The sequence below is a fragment of the Neomonachus schauinslandi genome, chromosome 7, assembly GCF_002201575.2.
Source record: "Neomonachus schauinslandi chromosome 7, ASM220157v2, whole genome shotgun sequence".
In the NCBI taxonomy this organism is placed as follows: domain Eukaryota; kingdom Metazoa; phylum Chordata; class Mammalia; order Carnivora; family Phocidae; genus Neomonachus; species Neomonachus schauinslandi.
In genome coordinates, this window is record NC_058409.1 from 421,071 (window position 1) to 447,529 (window position 26,459).

Genomic DNA, 26,459 nt, shown 5'->3' on the forward strand with positions numbered 1-26,459 from the left:
GCTTCTGTGCTGTGTTTTGGGCTAAATTATCTTTCATGCTGGCTATTTAAAAAAAATATTTTTAAGTTGGGGCACCTGGGTGGCTCAGTCGGTAAGTGTCTTGACTCTTGATTTCTGCTCATGTCATGATCTCATGGGTCGTGGGATTGAGCCCGTGTTGGGCTTCCTGCTCAGCAGGGAGTCGGCTTGGGGTTCTTTCCCTCTCCCTCTGCCCCTTCTCCCACCAGTGCTCTCTCTGTCTCTCTCAAATAAATAAATAAAATCTTTAAAAATATTAAAAATTTTTTTTAAAGTAATCTCTACCCCCAACATGGGGCTCAAACTCACAAACCTATCAAGAATCACACACTCTTCTGACTGAGCCAGCCAGGTACTTCTATAGTGCTGGTTATTTTAGGGCAAGGATTAAATTTTCTGTTGTCCTCTGGCTCTCCTGAAGTTGCGTCTGCTGATTTTTAAAATGCCCAGAGTTAAGTCCCACTGACTTTCAAAGCCAGATGTTGTGGTTACTTGTCTTCCCAGTTTGAGTCCCCCATGCTCGTGGTGTCCCTGTCATTTGTGGTGAGACTTGCCAGGCATTTGGTTCTTGACTGTGCCTCCATGCCTGCTATCTGTTTCCACTTGGCCTCCTCTCTGTGGAATGTCTTTTCCACCAGTTTTCCAATTATTTTCAGAGTTTAGTTGTATAGATGTATCTGTTGCTGTGTCCATGGTACAAGATGAACTCAGGATCCTCTTACGCCATCATCTTTTTTTTATAGTTTTTATTTAAATTCCAGTTAGTTAACATACAGTGTAATATTAGTTTCAGGTGTACAATATAGGGATTCAGCACTTCCATACAACAGTCATTGCTCATCACAACAAGTGCACTCCTTAATCCCCATCACCTATTTAACTCATCCCCTCACCCATCTCCCTTCTGGTAACCGTCAGTGTTTCTTGGTTGTTTCTCTCTCTCTTTTTTTCCTTTGCTCATTTGTTTTGTTTCTTAAATTCCGCACATGAGGGATGCCTGGGTGGCTCAGTTGGTCAAGCATCTGTCTTCAGCACAGGTCATGATCCCAGGGTCCTGGGATTGAGTCCCACATCGGGCTCCTTGCTCAGCAGGGAGCCTGCTTCTCCCTCTGCCTGCAGCTCCCCCTGCTTGTGCTCTCTCTCTCTCTCTCTGACAAATAAATAAATAAAATCTTTAACTAAAAAAAACCCTACACATGAGTGAAACTATATGGTATTTGCCTTTCTCTGACTGGTTTACTTCACTTAGCATAACACTCTCTAGCTCCATCCATGTCACTGCAAATGGCAAGATTTCTTTCTTTTTTATGGTTGAATAATATTCAATTGTATATCTATACCACATCTTGTTTAGCCATACATCAGTCAATGGACATTTGGGCTGTTTCCATCATTTGGCTATTGTAGATAATGTTGCTATAAATATCAGGATGCTTGTGTCCCTTTGAATTAGTATTTTTGTATCCTTTGGGTAAATACCCAGTAGTGCAATTGCTGGGTCATAGGGTAGTTCTATTTTTAAATTTTTGAGGAACGTCCACACTGTTTTCCAAAGTGGCCGTACCAACTTGCATTCCCACCAACAGTGTAAGAGGGTTCCCCTTTCTCCACATCCTCACCAACACCTGTTTCCTGTGTTGATTTTAGCCATTCTGACAGGTGTGAGGTGGTATCTCACTGTAGTTTTGATTTGTCTTTCCCTGATGCTGAGTGATGTTGAACATCTATTCATGTGTCTATTGGCCATCTGTATGTCTTCTGAGGAAAAACATTGATTCATGTCTTCTGCCCATTTTTTAAGTGGACTATTTGTTTTTTGGGTGTTGAGTTTGAGAAGTTCTTTATAGATTTTGGATACTAACCGTTTATCAGATATGTTATTTGCAAATATCTTCTCCCATTCCGTAGGTTGCCTTTTAGTTTTCATGATTGTTTCCTTTGATGTGCAGAAGCTTTTTATCTTGATGAAGTCCCAATAGTTTATTTTTGCTTTTGTTTCCCTTGCCTCAGGAGACACATCTAGAAAGAAGTTGCTATGGCTGACCAAAGAGGTTATTGCCAGTGTTCTCTTCTAGGATTTTTTTATGGTTTCAGGTCTCACATTTAGGTCTTTTATCCATTTTGAATTTATTTTTGCGTAAGGTGTAATAAAGTGGTCCAGTTTCATTTTTCTGCATGATGTTGTGCACTTTTTCCAACACCGTTTGTTGAAGAGACTTTTTTCCATTGGACATTCTTTCCTGCTTTGTTGAAGATTAGTTGACCATAGAGTTGTAGGTTCATTTCTGGGTTTTCTATTCTGTTCCATTGATCTGTGTGTCTGTTTATGTGCCAGTACCGTGCTGTTTTGATCACAGTTTTGTAATATAACTCAAAGTCCAGAATTGTGATGCCTCCAGCTTTGCTTTTCTTTTTCAAGGTTCCTTTGGTTATTCAGGGTCTTTTGTTACTCCATACCAATGATCTTTTTGTATTTTTTTGATGCCTGATATGTGACCTAATATGTGATCTATTCTGGAGAATATCTCATTTGCACTTGAAAAGCATGTGTATTGTGCTGTTTGAGGATGCAATGTCTGAATATATCTGTGAAGTCCATCTGGTCCAGTGCGTCATTTAAAGCCATTGTTTCCCTGTTGATTTTCTGCTTAGATGATCTGCCCATTGCTGTGAGTGGAGTGTTAAAGTCCCCTACTATTATTGTATTATTAGCAATTAGTTCCTTTATATTTGTTATAAATTGTTTTATATATCTGGGTGCTCCCATGTTAGGTGCATAATATTTACAATTGTTAGATCTTCTTGATGGATTGTCCCCTTTATTATGATATAGTGCCCTTCTTTTCTCTTGTTACAGTCTGTTTTAAAATCCAGGTGTCCAATATAAATATTTCTACTCCAGTTTTCTTTGGCATCCAGTTGGGTGACAAATGTTTCTCCACTTTCAATCGTCGGGTGTCTTTAGGTCTAAAATGAGTCTTTGTACTGTAGAAAAACTAAGGGTTGCTGGAGGGGTGGTGGGTGGGTGGGAGATGGGCTAAATGGGTGATGGGCATTAAGGAGAGCACTCGGTGGGATGAATACTGGGTAATATATGTAAGTGATGAATCCCTAAATTCTACTCCTGAAACCAATACTACACGATATGTTAACTAACTTGAATTTAAATAATAATAAAAAATAAAATGGAAATTAGAAAAACTTGAAAAAAAATGTGTCTCTTGTAGGCAGCACATAGATGGATCTTGTTTTTTTTTTTTTTTTTTTATCCATTCTGACCCCTTTGTGTTTTGATTGGAGCATTTAGTCCATTTACTTTCTATGTAATTATTGATAAATATATATTTATTGCCATTTTATATTGATTTTGTCATTGTTTCTGGAGATTTTTCTCTGAGTCTTTCTCGTTTTTGCCACTTTTGGTTTCTCCTTTGCCCTCAAAAAATCCCTTTTAATATTTCTTGCAGGGATGGTTTAGTAATCACAAACTCCTTTAGTTTTTGTTTGTCTGGAAAACTCTTTCTCTCCTTCTATGCTGAATGATAGTCTTGCTGGATAGAATATTCTTGGTTACAGATTTTTCCCATTTATCACGTTGAATATATCATGCCACTGTCTTCTGGCTTGTCAAGTTTCTGCTTAGAGATCTGCTGCTAACCTGATGAGTCTTTCCTCATAAGTTAAGGACTTCTTTTTTCTTGCTGCTTTTAGGATATTTTATCATTATATTTTGCAAATTTAATTACAATATATCTTGGTGTTGGCTTGCTTTTGTTGATTTTGATGGGAGTTTTCTGTGCCTGCTGGATCTGGATTTCTTCCCCAAATCAGGGAAGTTTTCAGCTATAATTTTCTCAAATTAGTTTTCTGCCCCCTTTTCTCTCTCTTCTTCTTCTAAGACTCTTACAATACAAATGTTATTATAACTGATGACAGCCACTGAGTTAACTAAGTCTATTCTCACGTTCCAAAATTCTTTCTCTCTTTTTTTCGGCTTCATTATTTTCCATTATCTTGTCTTATATGCCACGAATTTCTTTCTCTACTTCTTCCAGCCTGCTGTTCATTGCATCAAATCTGTTTCCAGTCTCGTTTATTGTGTTCTTCATCTCTGATTGATTCTTTTTAACTTTTACCTCTGTGATAAGGGTCTCACTGATGTCTTCTTTTCTCAAGCCCAGTCAGTATCCTTATGATTGTTGCTTTAAATTCTCCACCACACATGTTACTTATATCTGTTTCAATTAGATCTCTGGCCATCCCTTCTCTTGTTCTTTCATTTGGGATAAATTCTTCCATCTTGGCATTTTGTCTAAGACTCTGCCTTCTTCTCTGTGTTAGAAAAGCCCATTATGTTTTCTGCTCCTGGGAGTAATGGCTTTATGAAGAAGTCATGTAGTGTCCAGGGCCCGGTGCTTCAGTGTCTCTGGTGTGTGTGGCGTGCACTGTGCTGTTGTGTTCTGGCTTCTCCACCCTTCAGGCCAGTCATCTGAAGAAGCACTGCTTGCTTGCTGTGGGCAGCGTTTGGTCTCTGACTTGCATGTGGTGAGTTTTAACATGGTGTGTTCTGGTCTGCTTGTGAAATGAGACCTGACAGCACTTCCATGAGATCAAGGGGCCCTGCAGAACTCTCTGGTCAGGAGATGTGGCAGGGCTATGTGTGGTCTTCTGGGGGGAGGGGCCCACCATGCTGAGAGTGAGGCGAGCTTTACTGAGAAGGGCAGTCATTCCAGAGCACAGGGCTGTGGGTCTTGGTGTAAGCAGGCTAGGCAGCCATTGTGGGTGCTGCCTTGCTTTCTTCAGGTGGTTCTGTGTTTATGCTGAGGGATGGAGGAGGGAAATGGCACTAGCCATCTCCTTTTTTCCTGGAGAGGCATCTCCTTGAATGTTGCCTTCAGGAAAGTGCTCCGAGAAGAGGGAATAATTGCCCCACTGTTTGCCCCAAGCATTTTCAGATCACTGTTTCAATGACATCTACTCCTATGTTGTTTGCTTGTATTCTCTCCAGGAGTAGGGTAGCACCCTCCAGTCTGTATTCCAGTCAAGCCTGCTGACAAATTCAGCCCCTCTCATTTTCCCAGCCAATGCCTTTGGGGAATCGTTCTCCTGGTACTTTCCCCTATGTGCTCCCCTCTCTCTGACCCTTCTCTGTGACTATGGCTCCCTCCCCACCAGGCACCCACGACCCGTTTCTCCCCCAAACCATGTCTCCGACCTTCCCATCTTCTTTAATGTGGTCTCCTATGTCCCTTTAGTTGTACAGTGTGCTCTGTCAGTCTTCAGGTCAGTTTCTGGGGTATTTACGATGATTTGATAGTTATCTAATTGTGTTCATGGGAAGAAATGAGAGTAGGGTCCTCCTACTCTGAGACCATCTTCTGAATTTCTCCTACTCCATCATCTTATTGAACCTCTTGTTTTCAAGTTTTGATATTTATGAATAAGGTGGCATACACATCTGTGTGAATGTTTTTGCGTGGAAATAAGTTTTCAGATCCTTAGGGTAAATATCAAGGAGAGATATTGCTGCATCATGTAATTAAAGGATGTTTAGTTTTTCAAGAAGCCTCAAACTTGCTTTCTGAAGAGGGTGTAGACCATTCTGCATCCCCAACACCATGAATGAGCACTCGTGTTGCTTCATATCCTCAGCAGCATTTGGCATTGTCAGTTTTCCATTGTGGCAATTGTAATGTGCATGTAGTCGACTATATTTCGTTTTTAATTTGCATTTCTTTGATGACTTAGGATGTAGAGTGTCTTTTCATAAACTTATTAGTCATCTGTGTGTATTCTTTGGTAAGGTGTCTGTTAAGGTCTTTGGCCCATTTTAAAATCAGGTTGTTTATTTTCTTATTGGGTGTTAAGGGTTCTTCGTATATTCTGAATAGCAGTCCTTTATCAGATATGTCTGGAAATATTTTCTCCCAGTATGGCTTGTCTTTTTATTCTCTTGACAGTATCTTAGAGAAGATAATTTTAACTTTAATAAAGTCCAACTTAGCAATTATGTTTTTTTCCTGCATCATGCCTTTGGGATTGTATCTAAAAAGTCATTGTCAAGCACCAGATGATCTAGGTTTCCTCTCATGTTATCTTCTAGGAGTTTTATAATTTTGTGTTTTACATTTAGATCTGTTTTGAGTTAATTAAAAAATATTTTTACATGTGAAGTGCATTAAGATCAGTGTCGAGTCATTTTTTTTTTTTTTTTTTTTTTTTGCGTGGATGTCTAGTTGTTCCAGCACCATTTGTTGAAAAGATTAACTTTGGTCCATTGTATTGTCCTTGCTCCTTTGTCAAAAATCAGTTGACTATGTAGGTCTATTTCTGAGCTTTTTATTCTATTCTGTTGATCAGTTTGTCTGTTACTTTGCCAGTACCACACTGTCCTCATTATTGTTGCTTTATAGCAACTCTTGGAGTTCAGTAACGTCAGTGCTCTGAAATTGTTCTTTTCCTTCAATATTGTGTAGATTATTCTGGGTATTTTGCTTGTCCATATAGACTTCAGAATCAATTTGTATCTTAAAAACACTTGCTGGGATTTTGTTGAAATAGCACTAAATCTATAGATAAAATTGGGCAGACAGTCCATATTCATGGTTACAAGACTCAACGAGTCTTGACAACATTGAGTCTTCTAAGCATGAACATGGACTGTCTGTCCATTTATTTGGTTTTTCTTTGATTTCTTTCATCAGAATTTTGTAGTTTTTTTTTATATGGATCTTTTATGTATCTTGTTAGGTACCCAGTATTTTGTCTTTTTGGGGTGCTGATATAAATAGTATTGTGTTTTATTTCAATTTCTACTTTTCATTGTTAATATATAGGAAAGTGATTAATTTTTGCATCTTAACCTCATATCCTGCAATCTTCCTCTAATCACTTTTCATTCTAAAAGTTTCTTAGTAAATTCTTTCAGATTTTCTATGTAAAAGATCATGCCATTTCCAAACAATTTTATTTATTCCTTTCTAATCTGTATACTTTTTATGGTTTTTCCTTTTGTTGTCTTATTGCATTAGCTAGGACTTCCAGTATGATGAATTAAAGGAGAGGGGACATCCTTGTCTTTTCCTGATTTAAGTGGGAAAGCTTTGAGTTCCTCACCACTATGTATGTTGTTAGCAGAAGATTTTTTTGTAGGTATTCTTTGTTAAATTGAGGAAGTTCCCTATTTCTAATTTGCTGAATACTCTGATCATGAATGAGTATTGGAATTTTGTCAAATGCTCTTCCTCATTCAAGATATCATCATGTGATTTCTCTTCTATAGTCTTTTGATGTGATGAGTTATATTAATTTATTTTTAAATGTTAAGTGATTTTCAAAGGTTGATTCGGTCTTGCATAGCTGGGATAAATCCCATGTGGTTGTGGTGTATAATTCTTTTTAAACATTGTTGGATTCAATTTGGTAATATTTTGTTGAGATTTTTGCACCTACAGTATAAGAGGTATTTGTAATTTTCTTATTTTGTAATATCTTTGTCTGGTTTTGATATTAAGTTAATGTTGGTCTCATAGAATGAGTTTGAAAGTATTCCTTTTACTTCTTTCTTTTGAGAGAGATGTAGATAATTGGTAAAATTTCATTCTTAAATATTTGTTAGAATTCACCAGTGAAATAATGTGTGTCTGGTGTTTATGTATGTGTGTGTGAATTGTGTGTAAGTTTATTAATTATTGATTCGATTGCTTTAATAGATAAAAGCCTATTCAGATTGTCTATTTCTTCTTGTGTAAGTTTGACAGATTGTGTTCTTCAAGCATTAGTCCATTTTATCTAGCTTATTAACTTTGTGGGCAAAGGATTATTTATAGGATTCTTTTATTATCCTTTTAATATTCTTTGGATCTGTAGAGATTTTCCTTCTTTTATTTTCATGTTAGTACTTTGTGTCCTCTTTTTTTTCTAGCCTTGCTAGAGGTTTGTCAATTTTATTATCCTTTTCAGTAAATCAGCTTTTGGATTCATTGATTTACTCTTTTAATTTGCTGTTTTTAATTTCATTGATTTCTGCTCTAATTTTATCATTATTTTCTCTGCTTACATTGGACTTAACTTGCTCTTCTTTTTCTAGTTTTCTAAGGTGGAACCTTAGATCTTTATTCCTTTCTCATATCTAATATCGAATATTTTCCAGTATATTATTTTCTAATACATGCTATAAATTTCCACCTAAACACTGCTTTTGCTGCATCTCACAAATCTTGATATGTTGTGTTTCCATTTTGATTTAGTTCAAAATATTTTTAAATTCCTTTTGAGATTTCTTCTCTGACCCATGTTTTATTTAGAAGTGTGTTGTTTAGTGTCCACATATTTTGGAATCTTCCAGCTATCTTTACATTATTTATTTCTAGTTTCATTCCATTGTGGTCTGATTTCTATTTTTTAAACTTATTATTTTTTTTAGGGGTGCCTGGGTGGCTCAGTTGGTTAAGCATCTCCCTTCAGCTCAGGTCATGATCACAGGGTCCTGGGATGGAGCCCTGCATCGGGCTCTCTGCTCAGTGGGGAGCCTGCTTCTCCCTCTCCCTCTGCCTACTGCTCTGCCCACTCGTGCTCTCTCTCTCTGTTTCTGTCAAATGAGAGAGAGAGAGAGAGAGTGTGTGAGTGGAGGGGGGCAGAAGGAGAGAATCCCCAAGCAGACCACCCCCTGAACATGGAGCCAGATGCAGGGCTTGACCTCATGACCCATGAGATCATGATTTGAGCCAAAAACCCAGAGTCAGATGTTTAACTGACTGAGCCACTCAGGTGCCTCTATTTTTTAAACTTGTTAAGATATATTTTATGACCCAGAATGCAGTCTGTCTTGGTGAGTGGTACATGTGAATTTGAGAAGAATGTATATTTCTCTGCTGTTTGATGAAGTAGTCCATAGATATGAATTATATCCAGTTAACTGATGGTGTTGTTTAGTTCAACTATGTTTTTTTTTTTGATTTTAATTTTAATTTTTTAATATATTTTTTCTTTTTAAGTTTTTATTTTAATCCCAGTTAGTTAACATACCATGTTATATTAGTGTCAGGTGTACAATATACTGATTCAACAATTCCACACAACACCCAGTGTTCATCATGACAAGTGTACCCCTTAATACCCATCACATATTTCACCCATCCCCCCACCTCCCCTCTGGTAGCCATCAGTTTGTTCTCTATAATTAAGAGTCTGTTTCTTGATTAGTCTGTTTCTTGATTAGTCTCTTTCTCTTTTTTTCCCTCTGCTCATTTGTCTTGTTTCTTAAATTCCACATATGAGGGAAATCATATGGTATTTGTCTTTCTCTGACTGACTTATTTCACTTAGCATAATACATTCCAGCTCCATCCATGTCATTGCAAATGGCAAGATTTCATTATTTTTGATGGCTGAGCAATATTCCACTGTGTATATATACACCACATCTTTATCCATTCATCGGTCAATGTACACTTGGGCTCTTTCCATAGTTTGGCTATTGTTGATAATGCTTCTGTGAAGATCAGGGTGCATGTGCCCCTTTAAATCTGTTTTTTTGTTTTTTGTTTTTTTTTTAAATGGCTCCCAATCATAGTGCTGAAGTGCCATCTAACATTCCTTTTTTTTTTTAATTAAATTTATTTATTTGTCAGAGAGAGAGCACAAGCAGGGAGAGTGGCAGGCAGAGGGAGAAGCAGGCTCCCCACTGAGCAAGGAGCCTGATGCAGGACTCGATTCCAGGGACCTGGGATCATGACCTGAGCCGAAGGCAGACGCTTAACTGACTGAGCCACCCAGGTGTCTCCAAATCTGTATTTTTGTATCCTTTGGGTAAATGCCTAGAAGTACAATTGCTGGGTTGTAGGGTAGTTCTATTTTTAACTTTTTGAGGAACCTCCATACTGTTTTCCAGAGTGGCTGCACCAGTTTGCATTCCTACCAGCAGCATAAGAGGGCTCCCCTTTCTCCACATCCTTGCCAACATCTGTTGATTCCTGTGTTTTTTAGCCATTCTGACAGGTGTGAGGTAGTATCTCATCGTGGTTTTGATTTGTAGTTCCCTGAAGGTGAGTAATATTGAACATCTTTTCAGGTGTCTGTTGGCCAACTGGATGTCTTCTTTGGAAAAATGTCTATTCATGTCTTCTGCCCATTTTTTAACTGGGTTATTTGTTTTTTGGGTGTTGAGTTTGATAAGTTCTTAACAGATTTTGGATACTAACTCTTTATCAGATATATTATTTACAAATCTTCTCCCATTCTGTAGGTTGTCTTTTAGTTTTGTAGATTGTTTCCTTCACTCTGCAGAAGATTTTTATCTTGATGAAATCCCAGTTGTTCATTTTGCCTTTGTTTCCCTGCCTCTGGAGATGTGTCTAGTAAGAAGTTGCTATGGCCGAGGTCAAATAAGTTGCTGCCTGATTTCCTTTCTAGGATTTTGGTGGTTTCCTGCCTCACTTTTAGGTCTTTCATCCATTTTGAGTTTATCTTTGTGTGTGGTGTAAGAGAATGGTCCAGTTTCATTCTTCTGCATGTGGCTGTCCAATTTTCCCAACACCATTTGTTGAAGAGACTGTCTTTTTTCCATTGGACATTCTTTCCTGCTTTGTCGAAGATTAGTTGACCATAGAGGTGAGGGTCCATTTCTGTTCCATGGATCTATGTACCTGTTTTTGTGTGAGTATTATACTGTCTTGATGACTACAGCTTTGTAATATATCTTGAAGTCCAGAATTGTGATGCTTCAAGCTTTGCTTTTCTTTCTCAGGATTGCTTTGTCTATTCGGAGTCTTTTCTGGTTCCATGCAAATTTTAAAATTGTTCTAGCTCTCTTAAGAACACTGGTGTTATTTTGATGGGGTTGCATTAAATGTATAGATTGCTTTGGGTAGTATAGATATTTTAGCAATGTTTGTTCTTCCAATTTTTTCCCCATTTCTTTGTGTCCTCTTCAATTTCTTTTGTAAGTGTTCTATAGTTTTCAGAGTACAGATTTTTTACATCTTTGGTTAGGTTTATTCCTAGGTATCTTATTGTTTTTGGTGCAATTATAAATGGGATCAATTCCTTGATTTCTTTTTCTGCTACTTCATTATTGATGTATAGAAATGCAACAGACTTCTGTACATTGATCTTGTATACCGTGACTTCACTAAATTTGTGTATCAGTTCTAGCAATTTTTTTGTGGAGTCTTATGATTTCTTCTTATTTTTATCATGAGTTTATTACCATGCTGGTATATACAGATCTACAGATTTGGGCATAATATTACATAGTATGCTTTACAGTAATTTATTTAGGTTCTCACAGAATGATAAGCCTTTAGATGAATTTCTCCTTTCTTAATATTACAAGTGCTATGAAAAAACATATTTTGTATATATAACTTTATGTGTGGATATTTCTTTTGAGATGGATACCTATAAATGTAATTAATGAAGTAACAATTTTAGGCATTTTATATTTTGTTAGGTATGGCCAAATGTCCTGAACTTTAGGCCTCTATTTTTGGTTGCATTTTGCACTCCACTCCTCCTCCATATTATGAAGTGCCACACAGTGAGCATTTGCAAAATTCTTTAATTCTTATAACTTACTCTCCACCCTCATCCTTTGTCCCCTTCTTGCCCTTTCTTTATTACTGCCTTGTTGATAATGGGACTTTCCAGGAAGATGATTAGCCCGTAAATAGAGGAAAATCCTAGATTGTCTTTACTTTCAGTTCCCTCTACCCCATTGCTTCTTTCGCAAAACACGAGAGGAGTTTTTCTAAAATGCAGATTTGAGGGCGCCTGGGTGGCTCAGTTGGTTAAGCGACTGCCTTTGGCTCAGGTCATGATCCTGGAGTCCCTGGATCGAGTTCCGCCTCAGGCTCCCTGCTCGGTGGGGAGTCTGCTTCTCCCTCTGACCCTCCCCCCTCTCATGTGCTTGCTCTCTCTCATTCTCTCTCTCTCAAATAAATAAATAAAATCTTTAAAAAAAAAATAAAATGCAGATTTGAAAACATTGAGCTTTTTCTCAAAAAACTTCAAAAGGGGGCACCTGCGTGGCTCAGTCGATTAAGCGTCTGCCTTCAGATCAGGTCATGATCTCAGGGTCCTGGGATCGAGCCCTGCATCGGGCTCCCTGCTCAGCGGGAAGCCTACTTCTCCCTCTCCCACTCCCCCTGCTTGTGTTCCCTCTCTAGCTGTCTCTCTCTGTCAAATTAAAACACACACACACACACACACACACAAACTTCAAAAGTTCTTTGAAGTCAGAGTGTAGTTGCTGTGTCTTAGCATAGTACACAAAGCTGTCCCTGATCACCTCTAGGTCATTGCTTCTGCCACACCCTTCACTCCATTCTGAGTCATACTGAATAAGTTTTTAGTCCTAACAATGTGACCTCTTTTACTCTTCCTTCCCTTGCTTACCACTTTCCTTTTGCCTGGTATGCAAAATACTCTCCTGCCCTCATAGTCCATCTAGGAAGCTCCTTCTTATTTTTCAAGTAATTTCCCTGACTCTCAGCTTTTCCATTTAAAAAGAAGGACAAAATAATACCTAAATCTTGGTTTTGTAGTAATTCTATGAGATAATCCTATTTTAAGTCATTATTTCAGCCAACCATATAGTAAACACTCGAATATTAAATCTTCTTCCTCAATTTTCTTTGTGACACATTTTTATAACATAAAGTATATCATTAGTAAATAAATACAAAAAAAACAACCCACAATAATTTTTTTAAATTTTATTATGTTATGTTAGTCACCATACAATACATCATTAGGTTTTGATGTGGTGATCCACGATCCATTGTTTTCGTATAACACCCAGTGCTCCATGCAGTACGTGCCCTCCTTAATATCCATCACCGGGCTAACCAATCCCCCCTCCCCCCTCCCCTCTAAAACCCTGTTTGTCTCTCAGAGTCCATAGTCTCTCATGGTTCATCTCTCCCTCAAATTCCACCCCCCCTCATTTTTCCTTTCCTTCTCCTAATGTCCTCCATGCTATTCCTTATGTTCCACAAATAAGTGAAACCATATGATAACTGTCTGTCTCTGCTTGACTTATTTCACTTAGCATAATCTCCTCCAGTCCCATCCGTGTTGATGTAAAAGTTGGGTATTCATCCGTTCTGATGGCCGAGTAATATTCCCTTGTATATATGGACCACATCTTCTTTATCCATTCATCTGTTGAAGGGCATCTCGGCTCTTTCCACGGTTTGGCTATTGCGGACATTGCTGCTATGAACATTGGGGTGCATATGGCCCTTCTTTTCACTACATCTGTGTCTTTGGGGTAAATACCCAGTAGTGCAATTGCTGGGTCATAGGGTAGCTCTATTTTTAATTTTTTGAGGCACCTCCACACTGTTTTCCAAAGTGGCTGTACCAACTTGCATTCCCACCAACAGTGTAAGAGGGTTCCCCTTTTTCCACAACCTCTCCAACATTTGTTGTTTCTTTCCCTGTCCATTTTCACCATTCTAACTGGTGTAAGGTGGTATCTCAGTGTGGTTTTGATTTGAATTTCCCTGATGACTAATGATGATGAACATTTTTTCATGTGTCTGTTAGCCATTTGTATGTCTTCTTCAGAGAATTGTCTTTTCATATCTTCTGCCCACTTTTTGACTTGATTATTTGTTTTTTGGGTGTTGAGTTTGAGACATTCTTTCTAGATCTTGGATACCAGCCCTTTATCTGTAGTGTCCTTTGCAAATATCTTCTCCCATTCTGTGGGTTGCCTCTTTGTTTTGTTGACTGTTTCCTTTGCTGTACAGTAGCTTTTTATCTTGATGAAGTCCCAAAAGTTCATTTTTGCTTTTGTTTCACTAGCTTTTGGAGATATATCTTGAAAGAAGTTGCTGTGGCCGATGTCAAAGAGGTTACTGACTATGTTCTCCTCTAGGATTTTGATAGATTCCTGTCTCACATTGAGGTCTTTCATCCACTTTGAGTTTATCTTTGTGTATGGTGTTAGAGAATGGTCAAGTTTCATTCTTCTGCATGTGGCTGTCCAATTTTCCCAGCACCATTTATTGAAGAGACTGTCTTTTTTCCATTGCATGTTTTTTCCTGCTTTGTCAAAGATTATTTGACCATAGAGTTGAGGGTCCATATCTCGGTTCTCTATTCTGTTCCATTGGTCTATATGTCTATTTTTGTTCCAGTACCATGCTGTCCTGGTGATCACAGCTTTGTAATATAGCTTGAAACCGGCAACGTGATGCCCCCAGCTTTGTTTTTCTTTGTCAACATTTCCTTGGTGATTCGGGGATTGTTTGTTCCAGCACTTTGAAAAATGTCATTGGAATTTTGATCGGGATGGCATTGAAGGTATAGATTGCTCTGGGTAGCATAGACATTTTAACAATGTTTATTCTTCTGATCCATGAGCATGGAATATTTTTCCATCTTTTTGTGTCTTCTTCAATTTCTTTCATGAGTATTCTGTAGTTCCTAGAGGATAGATCCTTTACCTCTTTGGTTAGGTTTATTCCAAGGTATCTTATGGTTTTTGGTGCTATTGTAAATGGAATCGTTTCTCTAATTTCTCTTTCTACAATTGCGTTGTTAGTGTATAAGAAAGCAACTGATTGCTGTGCATTGATTTTGTATCCTGCCACATTACTGCATTGCTGTATGAGTTCTAGTAATTTGGGGTGGAGTCTTTTGGGTTTTCCACATAAAGTATCATGTCGTCTGTGAAAAGAGAGAGTTTGACTTCTTCTTTGCCAGTTTGAATACCTTTTATTTCTTTTTGTTGTCTGATTGCTGTTGCTAGGACTTCTAGTACTATGTTGAACAATAGTGGAGAGAGTGGGCATCCTTGACGTGTTCCTGATCTTAAGGGAAAGGCTCTCACCTTTTCCCCATTGAGGATGATATTCGCTGTAGGTTTTTCATAGATGGATTTTATGAGCTTGAGGAATGTTCCCTCTATCCCTATACTCTGAAGAGTTTTAATCAGGAAAGGATGTTGTATTTTGTCAAATGCTTTTTCTGCATCAATTGAGAGGACCATATGGTTCTTCTCTTTCCTCTTACTAATGTGTTCTTTCACACTGATTGATTTGCAAATGTTGAACCACCCTTGCATCCCGGGGATAAATCCCACTTGGTCGTGGTGGATGATCCTTTTAATGTATTGTTGGATCCTATTAGTTAGGATTTTGTTGAGGATTTTGGGATCCATATTCATCAGGGATATTGGTCTGAACTTCTCCTTTTGATGGGGTCTTTCTCTGGTTTGGGGATTAAGGTAATGCTGGCCTCATAGAATGAGTCTGGAAGTTTTCTTTCAGTTTCTATTTTTTGAAACAGCTTCAGTAGAGTAGGTATTATTTCTTCTTTGAATGTTTGGTAGAATTCCCCAGGGAATCCATCAGGCCCTGGACTCTTGTTTTTTTGGGAGGTTTTTGATCACTGCTTCAATCTCGTTACTGGTTATTGGCCTATTCAGGTTGTCCATTTCTTCCTTTTTCAGTCTTGGCAGCTTATAGATTTCCAGGAAGGCCTCCATTTCATCCAGATTGCTCAGTTTATTGGCATATAGTTGTTGATAATAATTTCTAAAAATTGTTTCTATTTCCTTGGTGTTAGTCGTGATCTCTCCCCTTTCATTCATAATTTTATGAATTTGGGTCCTTTCTCTTTTTCTTGGATAAGTCTGGCCAGTGGTTTATTGATCTTATTAATTCTTTCAAAGAACCAACTTCTAGTTTTGTTGATCTGATCTACTGTGTTTCCAGTTTCTAGTTCATTGATTTCTGCTCTAATTTTAATTATTTCTTTTCTAGTGCATGGCTTAGGCATCATTTGTTGCTTTTTCTTTAGTTCTTTAAGGTGTAGAGTTAGTTGGTGAATTCGGGATTTTTCTATTTTTTTGAGTGAGGCTTGGATGGCTATGTATTTCCCCCTTAGGACCGCTTTTGCAGTATCCCATAGGTGTTGGACCAATGTATTTTCATTCTCATTGATTTCCATGAATTGTTTAAGTTCTTCTTTGATATCCTGGTTGACCCAAACATTCTTGAGCAGAGTGGTCTTTAGCATCCAAGTGTTTGAATTTCTGCCAAATTTTTTCTTGTGATTGAGTTCCAGTTTTAAAGCGTTGTGGTCTGAGAATATGCAGGGAATAATCTCAATCTTTTGGTATTGGTTGAGACCTGATTTGTGACCCAGTATTGGTCTATTCTGGAGAAAGTTCCATGTGCACTCGAGAAGAATGAGTATTCTGTTGTTTTAGGGTGGAATGTTCTGCAAATATCTATGAGGTCCATCTGGTCCAGTGTATCATTCAAAGCTCTTGTTTCCTTGTTGATTTTCTGCTTAGATGATCTGTCCATTGCTGAGAGTGGAGTATTGAGGTCTCCTACAATTAACGTATTGTTATTAATATGACTATTTATTTTGGTTAACAGTTGGCTTATGTAGATGGCTGCTCCCATGTTGGGGGCATAGATATTTACAATTGTTAGATATTCTTGTTGGATAGACCCTTTAAGAATGATATAGTGTCCTTCTGTGTCTCTAACTACAGTCTTTAGTTTAAAATCTAATTTGTCTGATATAAGAATTGTTACCCCAGCTTTCTTTTGAGGTCTACTGGCATGGAAGATGGATCTCCATCCCTTCACTTTCATTCTGGATGTATCTTCAGGTTCAAAATGAGTCTCTTGTAGACAGTATATGGATGGGTCCTGTCTTTTTATCCAATCTGCAACCTTGTGCCGTTTTATGGGAGCGTTTAGGCCATTCACGTTGAGAGTGAGTATTGAAAGATATGAATTAATTGTCATCATGTTGCCTGTGAAGATGTTGTTTTTATAGATTGTCCCTGTAAATTTCTGTTGTATCTCACTCTTGGGGTCTTTCTCCTTTTATTGAACCCCCCCTTCATATTTCTTGCAGGGCCGGCTTAGTGGTCACATATTCTTTCAGTTTCTGCCGGACGTGGAAGCTCTGCATCTCTCCATCCATTCTAAATGAAAGCCTTGCCAGATAAAGTATTTTTTGCTGCACGTTCTTCTCATTAGTACCCTGAGTATGTCTTGCCAGGCCTTTCTGGCTTGCCAGGTCTCTGTGGATAGGTCTGACGTTATTCTGATGTTCCTCCCTTTGTACATAAGGAATCTCTTCCCCCAACTGCCCTTAAGATGGTTTCTTTGGTTCTACGATTTGCAATTTTTACTACTACATTTCGGGGTGTTGGCCTGTTTTCCTTTATCTTGGGAGGGGTCCTCTCTACCTTTAGGATGCGAATGTTTGTTTCATTCCCTAGATTAGGGAAGTTCTCAGGTACGATTTGCTCAAATACATCTTCTAGTCCTCTCTCTCTCTCCACTCCCTCTGGGAGTCCAATTATTCTGACATTGGTATGCTTCATGGTGTCACTTATTTCTCTGATTCTATTTTCATGGATTCTGAGTTGTTTTCCCCTAGCCTCCTCTTTTCCCTTTTCATCTATTATATTGTCTTCCAGGTCACTTATTCGTTCTTCAGCTAACTTACTAGCTGTTAGATTATCTAGATTGGATTGGATCTCATTGATAGCATTTTTAAGTTCTGCCAATTCAGCTTTCATTTCTGTCCTTAGAGACTCTATGTTGCCATTAATTGATTTCTCCATTCTAGCTATTGTCTTCACAGTTGCGAGCCTGAATTCCATCTCCGACATCTTGGTTATATCTGCATCCATTTGTAAATCTGCAGCATAAGTCATAATCTCTGAGTCTTTTCTATTTTGGGGGGGTCCTCCTCCTAGTCATTCTGTTGATGGGTGTTTGAGGGAATGTATAGAGTCCAAATTATTGACCAGAATTCAAGCAAGATGCACCTGTTTTCTTGGGACCTTAGGGTTGCTGGCCTCTTGTTTTTCCCAGCCTGTCTTCTGGGAGAGGGGCCTGCTGCACTGTTACTCATGCAACCTTCTTTGGGCGGAGTTTCCCTGCCCCCCTGTGGCGGGGGATGGGCTCAGCGGGAGTCAGTTTTTGGGGCTTTTGTTCTCTGGCGGCTTTCCATGTCTCTTCTGAGAGTCAGAGCAGAAGAGACTGTTTCCAACCCTCTGCCTCAGAGCAGAGAGATGGCAGTCTGTTCTTCAGTGAGCTCTCCAGGCCACACTGTCTCCATTTCTGTCCGTGCTGCTATAAACTGCAGCGTCCTGGGTTGTGCGCCCTTCCGTAGCATTCCCAGTCCTGCCTCCAGGTTGGAGCGTGTCTCAGCCCTTTGTGCTTCTAAAACCACCAGCTGCTCCCAGTCCCATGCTTGAACCCACCGCTCTGGGTTTCTGCCCTGGGGGCTGCCCTAAAGTCCTTTCCCCACAGCTACCGGTCTGCCAGTCTGTGCCCCGACCCCAGCACGCGAGGCTGTCGCTCACCGGCGGTGCAGGATCCCCATGGACAGGCTCCCTCTCGCTGCTGTTTATGTTCTGATATCTGCCCTGGGGAATCAGGGCTCCCTGCTTCATATCTCAAAACCAACCGCCTGTGATATTCTGTTTGTAGAGATCTAGATCTTCTTACAAATCAGGCTGGTTTCGTGGGTGCTCAGAGTGGTCTGGTAGATATCCAGTTCAATTCTGGGGACCAGTTGAAATAGGGTCTCCTACTCCTCTGCCATCTTTCCTTTTGACACAATAATTTAACAATATAGTACATGGCAAGAGATCTGTGCTCAGTGAATGTAGAACTGGGTATATGGATTGGTTGAGACCAAGATGTGTGATCTTGGTTACATCCCTCTAATCAAGTGGATTGGCTGGTAGAACTTGGTTGTTTGATTGCCTAACCATTTCATTATGCACTCAATGCACCCATCACTCAGTCTCAATGGTAATTAAGTTTGATAATTGAGATGTGACTTATTCTTAACAAAACCACCTTGTGCTTGTAAGTGCTGCCATTTCATGCTGCTCCGCTAGTAAAACATCTGTTCATAATCCCTCTAGTCCTTTTCAGGAAATGATGGCAAAACTTGCCATTTTGTAACTCACAAAATATATATTTTTTTCCTTTCCTTTTGGATGACTATCTTCAATCTTCTGGAATGGTCTTCATCTTTGGTGTTCTTCATCTTCATCTAGTCTGTTCAGGCTGCTGCAACAAAAATACTATCGTCTGGGTGACTCAAACGACAAACATGTCTCATAGTTCTGGAGGCTGGAAGCCCAAGATTAAGGTGCCTTAGATCACCTGGTTTTGGGCTTTCCAACAGCCACCTTCTTGTTGTGTCCTCACATGGCAATAGGGGCAAGGGAAGTCTTTGGGGTCTGTTTTATCAGGGCACTAATTCCATCATGAAGACTCCACCCTCCAGATCTAATTACCTCTTAACGGCTGCACCTCCTACCAGCACAATGCCGGTTAAGATTCCAACATATGATTTCAAGACAACACAAACAGCTAATAACAGCTAATAATCTTGCAAATACCTTCTGCATGTTAATTAAGGACCATCTAATGAGATTATGCTCAGCTAGAAATAAAGTTCTTACTAGAAGCCTTGCCTTGTTTTTTTTACTCATCCATCTTGGGCTTTATTCCCCTGTTTGTCTTGCATATTCAACTTTTTTTATTATGATTTATCTTTGACTGGTGAGATGGAAACCAGTAGGTAGATAAGTATTTGTGTTTTCTTTTGATCACCTGCTGGTGCTACTTTCTATTTTTCCTGATTCTAAGACATCTTGGAGCTTAAAAACGTCATTGTTTAGGATTCTGGCAGGAAGGAATGTGATTGCATGAGATGTTGTTAAGTCAAGGTTTTGTTGAAGGCCTAGCATATGGGTTTTCTGTGTACTGTATTCCCCACTCTGAGCTTCTATGCTGGAGGGATGCATCTCTCTACCCCAGAGCCCTCATGCTTCTGTTGGGTAAGAGAATATATTCAACTTGACCCAAGTGCAGCACACCAAACATCTTAGTCCCACTGAGTGTCATGCAAATCTAGAGCTCTATGCTCTGAGAGCCCCCTTCCAGTGCAGAAGGAAGAGTGATATGGATAGAAGGGCCACAGAGCAGAGATGGCCCTATAAGGCTTAAGTCCAGGTCCCTCCCCACTCAACACTTGCTCTTTGACCTTAAGAGAAACACAGGATTTGATAAACCTCAGATTTCTAACCTGCAAAAGATACATAATAGTTACAGCTGCACTACCACCTTGCTCAGTTAATGTGAGAACCCAGTAAGGCAAGTCTTTGCAGTGTTGTCAGAATTATTAGTGAAGTATAATCTGGGATGTATTTCTGGAAGATGTGGTGTTAGGAAGCATGCGTGACACTGCTCCATGGAGAGCCTGCTTCTCCCTCTCCCACTGCCCCTGCTCGTGTTCCCTCTCTCGCTGTGTCTCTCTCTGTCAAATAAATAAAGTCTTAAAAAAAAAAAAGCAGCATGGATGGCAGAGGGAATATGTGTAAGAAGGAAGAAGAATGTGGAAGGAGTCTGGATCAGTTTGCTTTTGCTCTGTCTCTTCCACCAGTCCCAGCAAAGCATCTGCTCTGATGACTATTCATCTCTCTTAGAGGTCCAGAGACAAGGAGTCATGCTGTCCTCAGATAGTATCCAAGATGCTGGCTCCTGACCTTGAAGGAGAAGGATGCAGCTGTTTTGTTTTTTTTTTTTCCCTAAGACTTCATTTATTTGAGAGGGAGAGAGAGGGAGAGAACCAGCTTGGACTGGGGGGCAGAGAGAGGGAGAATCAGACTCCTCACTGAGCCCCTAGGGAGCCCGACGTGGGGCTCGATCACAGGACCCTGGGACCACAACCTAAGCTAAAGGCAGACATTTCACCAACTGAGCCACCCAAGCACCCCAAGGATGCACTTTTTAGATAAGATGAGATTCCCATGCTAAGATAGCTGTGCAATGTTCAAGAAAGGCTGAACATGGAGGCCTCGTTTCCTTGTTCCTTCTCCAGGTTGATGAATTCTGGCCTTACATCAGGTTGCTGTCCAGCTCTGTCCTCAGTGCTCAGCACTAACCAGAAGCTCACACACCTTTACCTACGGGGCAATGCTCTTGGAGACACGGGGGTGAAGCTGCTCTGTGAGGGCGTCTTGCACCCCAACTGCAAGCTTCAGATATTGGAGTAAGTCCCTTAGCTAATTACAATGAGGGGGATACATGGTGGCTAAGGTAGGGGAAATGATGATGGGATGATTTTTATCTGAGAAGGGATGGTGTTGCTAAGGTTTGGTTTATTATAGGATCATGGGACTTGGAGGGGTTCTACTTCTTGGTGGTATAAAGGTAAATACTGGATTTCCTTTCACCACAAAAGAATAGGGTGATATGGCACTTGTGTTTTAGGGAAATTTGGAGAGAGGCATAGAATTTGGGAAAAATCAATTCACAAACTACTATTACTAATTTGATCTGCACAATCCAGTAGACTGGAAAAAAATACTTTCATCTGAAAAGCGGAGAAGAATAACCATGGGCACATACAATTGTTCTAAATTCATTAATACTGTGCTTTTTGTGCATTTGAAACATTGCAGCCTGAGATCTGGGGGGACTGGGGGATAGTTAAGGGGGCATTTTCTTTCTTTTTTTTTTAAGATTTTATTTATTTGAGAGAGAGAGAGAGAATGAGAGAGAGAGAGCATGAGGGGGGGAGGGTCAGAGGGAGAAGCAGACTCCCCGCCGAGCAGGGAGCCCGACGCCGGACTCGATCCCGGGACTCCAGGATCATGACCCGAGCCCAAGGCAGTCGCTTAACCGACTGAGCCACCCAGGCGCCCCAAGGGGGCATTTTCTTTAAATCACCCTCTTTCTTGCAGATTAGATGGCTGTGGCCTCACCTCACACTGTTGCTGGGATCTTTCCACACTTCTGACCTCCAACAAGAGCCTGCGGGAGCTGAGCCTGGGTAGTAATGACCTGGGTGATCTAGGGGTCATGCTGCTCTGTGAAGTGCTAAAACAGCAGGGCTGCCTCCTAAAAAGCCTGAAGTAAGTGTGCTCTGCACAGATTTACGTGGGAGGGTTCAGAGTACTAAGGACAAGTCGACCAGTTATCAAAACCCAGGGTGGCTTCATTTGTATTCAGCCTGATGTTGGGCAGACTTTTTTATGAGTCACAAACCACATATTTAAATTCATCCAGACAGTTAGAATAATTAAGATTCAGTTGGGTGTGAAAAGAATTTCCATTCATATTCCCAAGGAAACCCAAGTCCCAATGAAAGTGGCCAAATAGAAGTAGATGGCCCTGCAAGGGACCATACGTACTTTGTAGACCTAGAGCAGTCCATGGTTCCTCTTAGCTGCAAAGGTCTTTGCACGGTAGGGTGTTCTTAGGATTTCTAAATGGGAAAAGAGAGCCAGAAGCATCAAGATTAGAAATTCCATAAGCCAGCTTGTGTGCATTGTGTTGAGTTTCATTATTAGTGATATCCCCTGGTATTCATTACCTTTCCAGTAAGAGCTTCCCAATGAGTCCTGTACCTTTGTCAGCCCTGAAAATCATTCTCCACAGAAGAACTTTCCCTCACTTGGCTTTAGGGGCCACACCTTCTCCACACTGGATTTTCTTCTCCTTCATTTGCTATTTCTGCTCAGTCTCCTTTGTGGATTCTCTTTATCATCCTGACCTGCACATGCTGAATCCCCTGGACTTAATCATTGAGCTAATTTTTCTTCTCTATACTTTATCCTGTGTTGACAGCATCCAGTGTTCTGGCTTTACCATATATATGCTGTGGCAGCCAATTTATACCTGCAAAAATTCCATGTCCAAATGCTAGTCTGACCTTTCCATTTGTATGTTTAATAAATGTGCTAAACTTTACATGTCCAAATCCAAACCTGTATTACCCCCTCTGCCTAAAACCTGCTTCTTCCTCATCTTTGTCAGTGGTTGCTTAGTGAGATTTGCTCAGGCCAAAAACAACAGAAAAACACTCTAAGTCATCTTCGACACCTATTTTTTTCTTATGCACACGTCCAGCTTGTTGGCATTTCTTGTTAGTTCTGCTTCCATAACATGCCTGCTTGTTGACCTCTTCCTGACTTCTGGCTTCATGACTCCTACCCTGGTTCAAAACCACCGTTCCGTCTTGTCTGGATTGTTATGGTGGCATCTGCCAGGCAACTCTCCATCTGTTATTATCCTGACCATGGCAGATAGAGGTTGTAGCTAAAACAGGAGCAAGTGATCATATCATTCCTACCCTCATGCTCTAGTGATTTCCTATCGCATTCAAAGTAAGATCCACAAACCCATAGCAGTGCCTGAGGCTGCCTGTGGTCTGGCCCCTGCTGCTTCTGCAAATTCATTGTCTCCTAATCCATGTTCCTTATGCTCCACACACACTGATCTTCTTGCAGTTTTGCAAAAATACGGTCACCTCCACAACTTGGCATTTCCTGTTCCCTCTGCCTGGACCTCTCTCCCCTTTGATAGTCATGTGACTTGTTCCCATGTATCCTTAATCCTCTGCTTAGAGGTCTCCTTCTGTGTGTCTGTCTCTGACCATCCTACTGAAAATATCAGTTTAGCATATTTGCCCCCCTTTTTTGCTTATTTTACACCATCGTGTGATCATCATCATACATACCTGCTATATCACTTTCTTGTTTATTTATTATCTATATTGTACCCAAATAATATAAATTCTATTAGTCCTGGGGCTTCTGTTCTAGTTCATGACCTCAAGGCTGGGAACTGGCTAGAATGCAGGTTTGAATAAACAGAATTTTGCATCCTTATGCAGACACAGTAGAACACAGGTGCTGCAGGAAAAGCCAACATTCTCAGAGTGAAGAGAAATAGAAGGACAAAGCAAGGGAGGCCAGGATGAAGCTGAGACATTACTGTGTGTGGAGTCCCTGACCCAGCCCTGAGGGATGCTCTGCAGATGAGGGACAGGCTTCAAACAGACTGAGGAACCTCTGGAGGCAACCCACCTGTCTCATTAGCTCAGGGTGCCTTAAACAACAGACATTTATTGCTCACAGATTTGAATATGGGAAGTCTAACATCACAGTGCCAACTGATTCAGGTTCTGGTGAGAGCTTTCGTCCAGGCTTGCAGATGGCTGCCTTCTTCCCATGTCCCTACATGGAAGAGAGAGACAGAGGTGTGAGACAGTGTGTGCCCTGGCGTGTCTTACCATAAGGGCACTGATCCCATCGTAATGACCCACCCCCATGACCTCATTTAACCCTAATTATATCCCAAATGCTCCATTTCAAATACCATTACATGGAGGATTAGGGCTTCAATGCATGGATTTTGAAGAAACACAAACATTCAATCCATAACACAACCAAATCAAGATTGTTAAAAATGGTGCAGGACAAATGGTATGATTTCTTAGCTAAGTTGCAAGGGAAACTTAAGAAAAAAAGAGACAAGAGGGAAGAAATTATATATGAAAGAAGACTTGACAGGCATACAAACAGTTGCAATGTGTGAACTTTATATGGCTTCTGATTAAATAAACCTCATATAAAAAATGTATCAGCCTGTTGAGGAAATTTAAACACTGGACATATATTGATATTAAGGAATCACTGTTAACTTTTTTAGGTGTGATAATGGCATTGTTGTTGTGTTTGTAGATGCATGCAATGCCGTGTTTGTAATAATCCATTGATGTGAAGAGTAGGTGGGTGATAGACGAAATGAGATTGGCCATGAGTTATTTTTTTAATTTATTTTTTAAAAAGATTTCATTTATTTGAGAGAGAAAGATTGAAAGAATGAGCAAGAACAAGAGAGCATGAGCAGGGGAGGGGGGCAGAGGGAGAGGGAGAAGCAGATTCCCCACTGAGCAGGGAGCCTGATGACATGGGATTCGATCCCAGGACCCTGGGATCATGACCTGAGCTGAAGGCAGACGCTTAACTGACTGAGCCATGCAGGCATCCCTGGGCATGGGTTATTAATTGTCAAATTTGGGTAATAGGCATAGGGATTGATTACCATTCTCTCTAAATTTACATGTTAAAACATTTCCAAACTTGAAGGTTGAAAATATAACAGAAAAACATTAGGCATGAAGTGTAGCATTGGAGAGCTTAGAAGTGTGTTAGATTAAGGGAAGTAAGGAGGTGAGATTTTTAAAGCAAAAACCCTGACAGTGTTCTTTGAAGAATATAACATAAGGCTGTCAATTTGCTCTTACAGGTTGTGTGAAATGTATTTCAATTATGATACAAAATGTGCACTGGAAACACTTCAAGAAGAAAAGCCTGAGTTGACCATTGTCTTTGAGCCTTTTTGGTAGTGATAGACGTCAGCTGCCAGATGCCAGCATTTTGGCTCCGTGCCGTCCAGGTGTGGACAAGTGGGAGTGAGCGCTCCTCCATCCAGGGTGAAGACCATCACTCCACGATGCCTCTGGTCCAGTGTGGGACAGCGAAATCTTGCTGATGGTGCATTTTACAGAGAATGTGAGCATCTGCTTTACCCGTGGCTTGAAGACACCAGGACAATGAAATCATCCAAATGAGGTGGTTCTCATTATAGAACCTCAGTCAGAGGATATGTTCCTTTTGGTGACCTCATATAACTAACTCATTTAATAAAGCACTTTTTCTGTGTTTCTTTTTCTCTTCTTACTCTCCCTCAATCTCCTTTCCCTCATATCTTTTTTTACCCATCTTTGTTCTGTTTACTTTAACCCATATCACCATTATCACCCACTCCTATCTTTCTGACTATAACAAAACTAGTAAACTATATATTATGTTGCAGTTTTGTAGCAGCAACTTATTTATTTTTAATTTTTGTAACAGTTCTATTTTCTAATAAAATAATTCGTGTTTATTGTAGCTGGTTGAAAATTCAGAAAATTTAAAACTTTTTGTATTTATTGATCTAAATTGTTTCTTTCCCTTAATTTTATTTATTTTATTTTTAAAATTATTTATTATTATTATTATGTTCAATTAGCCAGCATATAATACATCATTACTTTTCAATGTAGTGTTCAAAGATTCATTAGTTGTGTATAACACACAGTGCTCATCACAACACGTGCCCTCCTTAATGTCCATCACCCGGGTACCCTATCCCCCCACCCCTCCCCTCTGGAACTCTCAGTTTCCCGGAGTCCAGAGTCTCTCATGGTTCGACTTCCTCTCTGATTTCTTCCAATTCAGTTTTCCCTCCCTTCCCCTGTGGTCCTCCATGCTATTCTTTATGTTCCACATATGAGTGAAACCATATGATAATTGTCTTTCTCTGCTTGACTTATTTCACTTAGCATAATCTCCTCCAGTCCCATCCATGTGGATACAAATGGTGGGCATTCATCCTTTCTGATGACTGAGTAATATTCCATTGTATATATGAACCACATCTTCTTTATCCATTCATCTGTTGAAGGGCATCTCGGCTCTTCCCACAGTTTAGCTATTGCGGACATTGCTGCTATAAACATTGGGATGCATGTGCCCTTTCTTTTCCCTACATCTGTATCTTTGGGGTAAATACCCAGTAGTGCAATTGCTGGGT

General features: G+C 39.9%; 1 protein-coding gene across 1 annotated transcript in view; it reads left to right on the forward strand.

The window, feature by feature from the left end:
* The window catches only part of NLRP3 (NLR family pyrin domain containing 3), a 46,626-nt gene extending 21,207 nt beyond the window's left edge, over positions 1 to 25,419 (forward strand). Inside the window, exons 9-11 of the mRNA XM_021689895.1 lie at positions 20,911 to 21,081; positions 21,776 to 21,946; positions 25,128 to 25,419. Coding sequence (XP_021545570.1) covers positions 20,911 to 21,081; positions 21,776 to 21,946; positions 25,128 to 25,227 — 442 coding nt within the window. The 3' untranslated portion in view covers positions 25,228 to 25,419. The remainder of the gene's footprint in view (positions 1 to 20,910; positions 21,082 to 21,775; positions 21,947 to 25,127) is intronic.
* Positions 25,420 to 26,459: the final 1,040 nt, after the last annotated feature.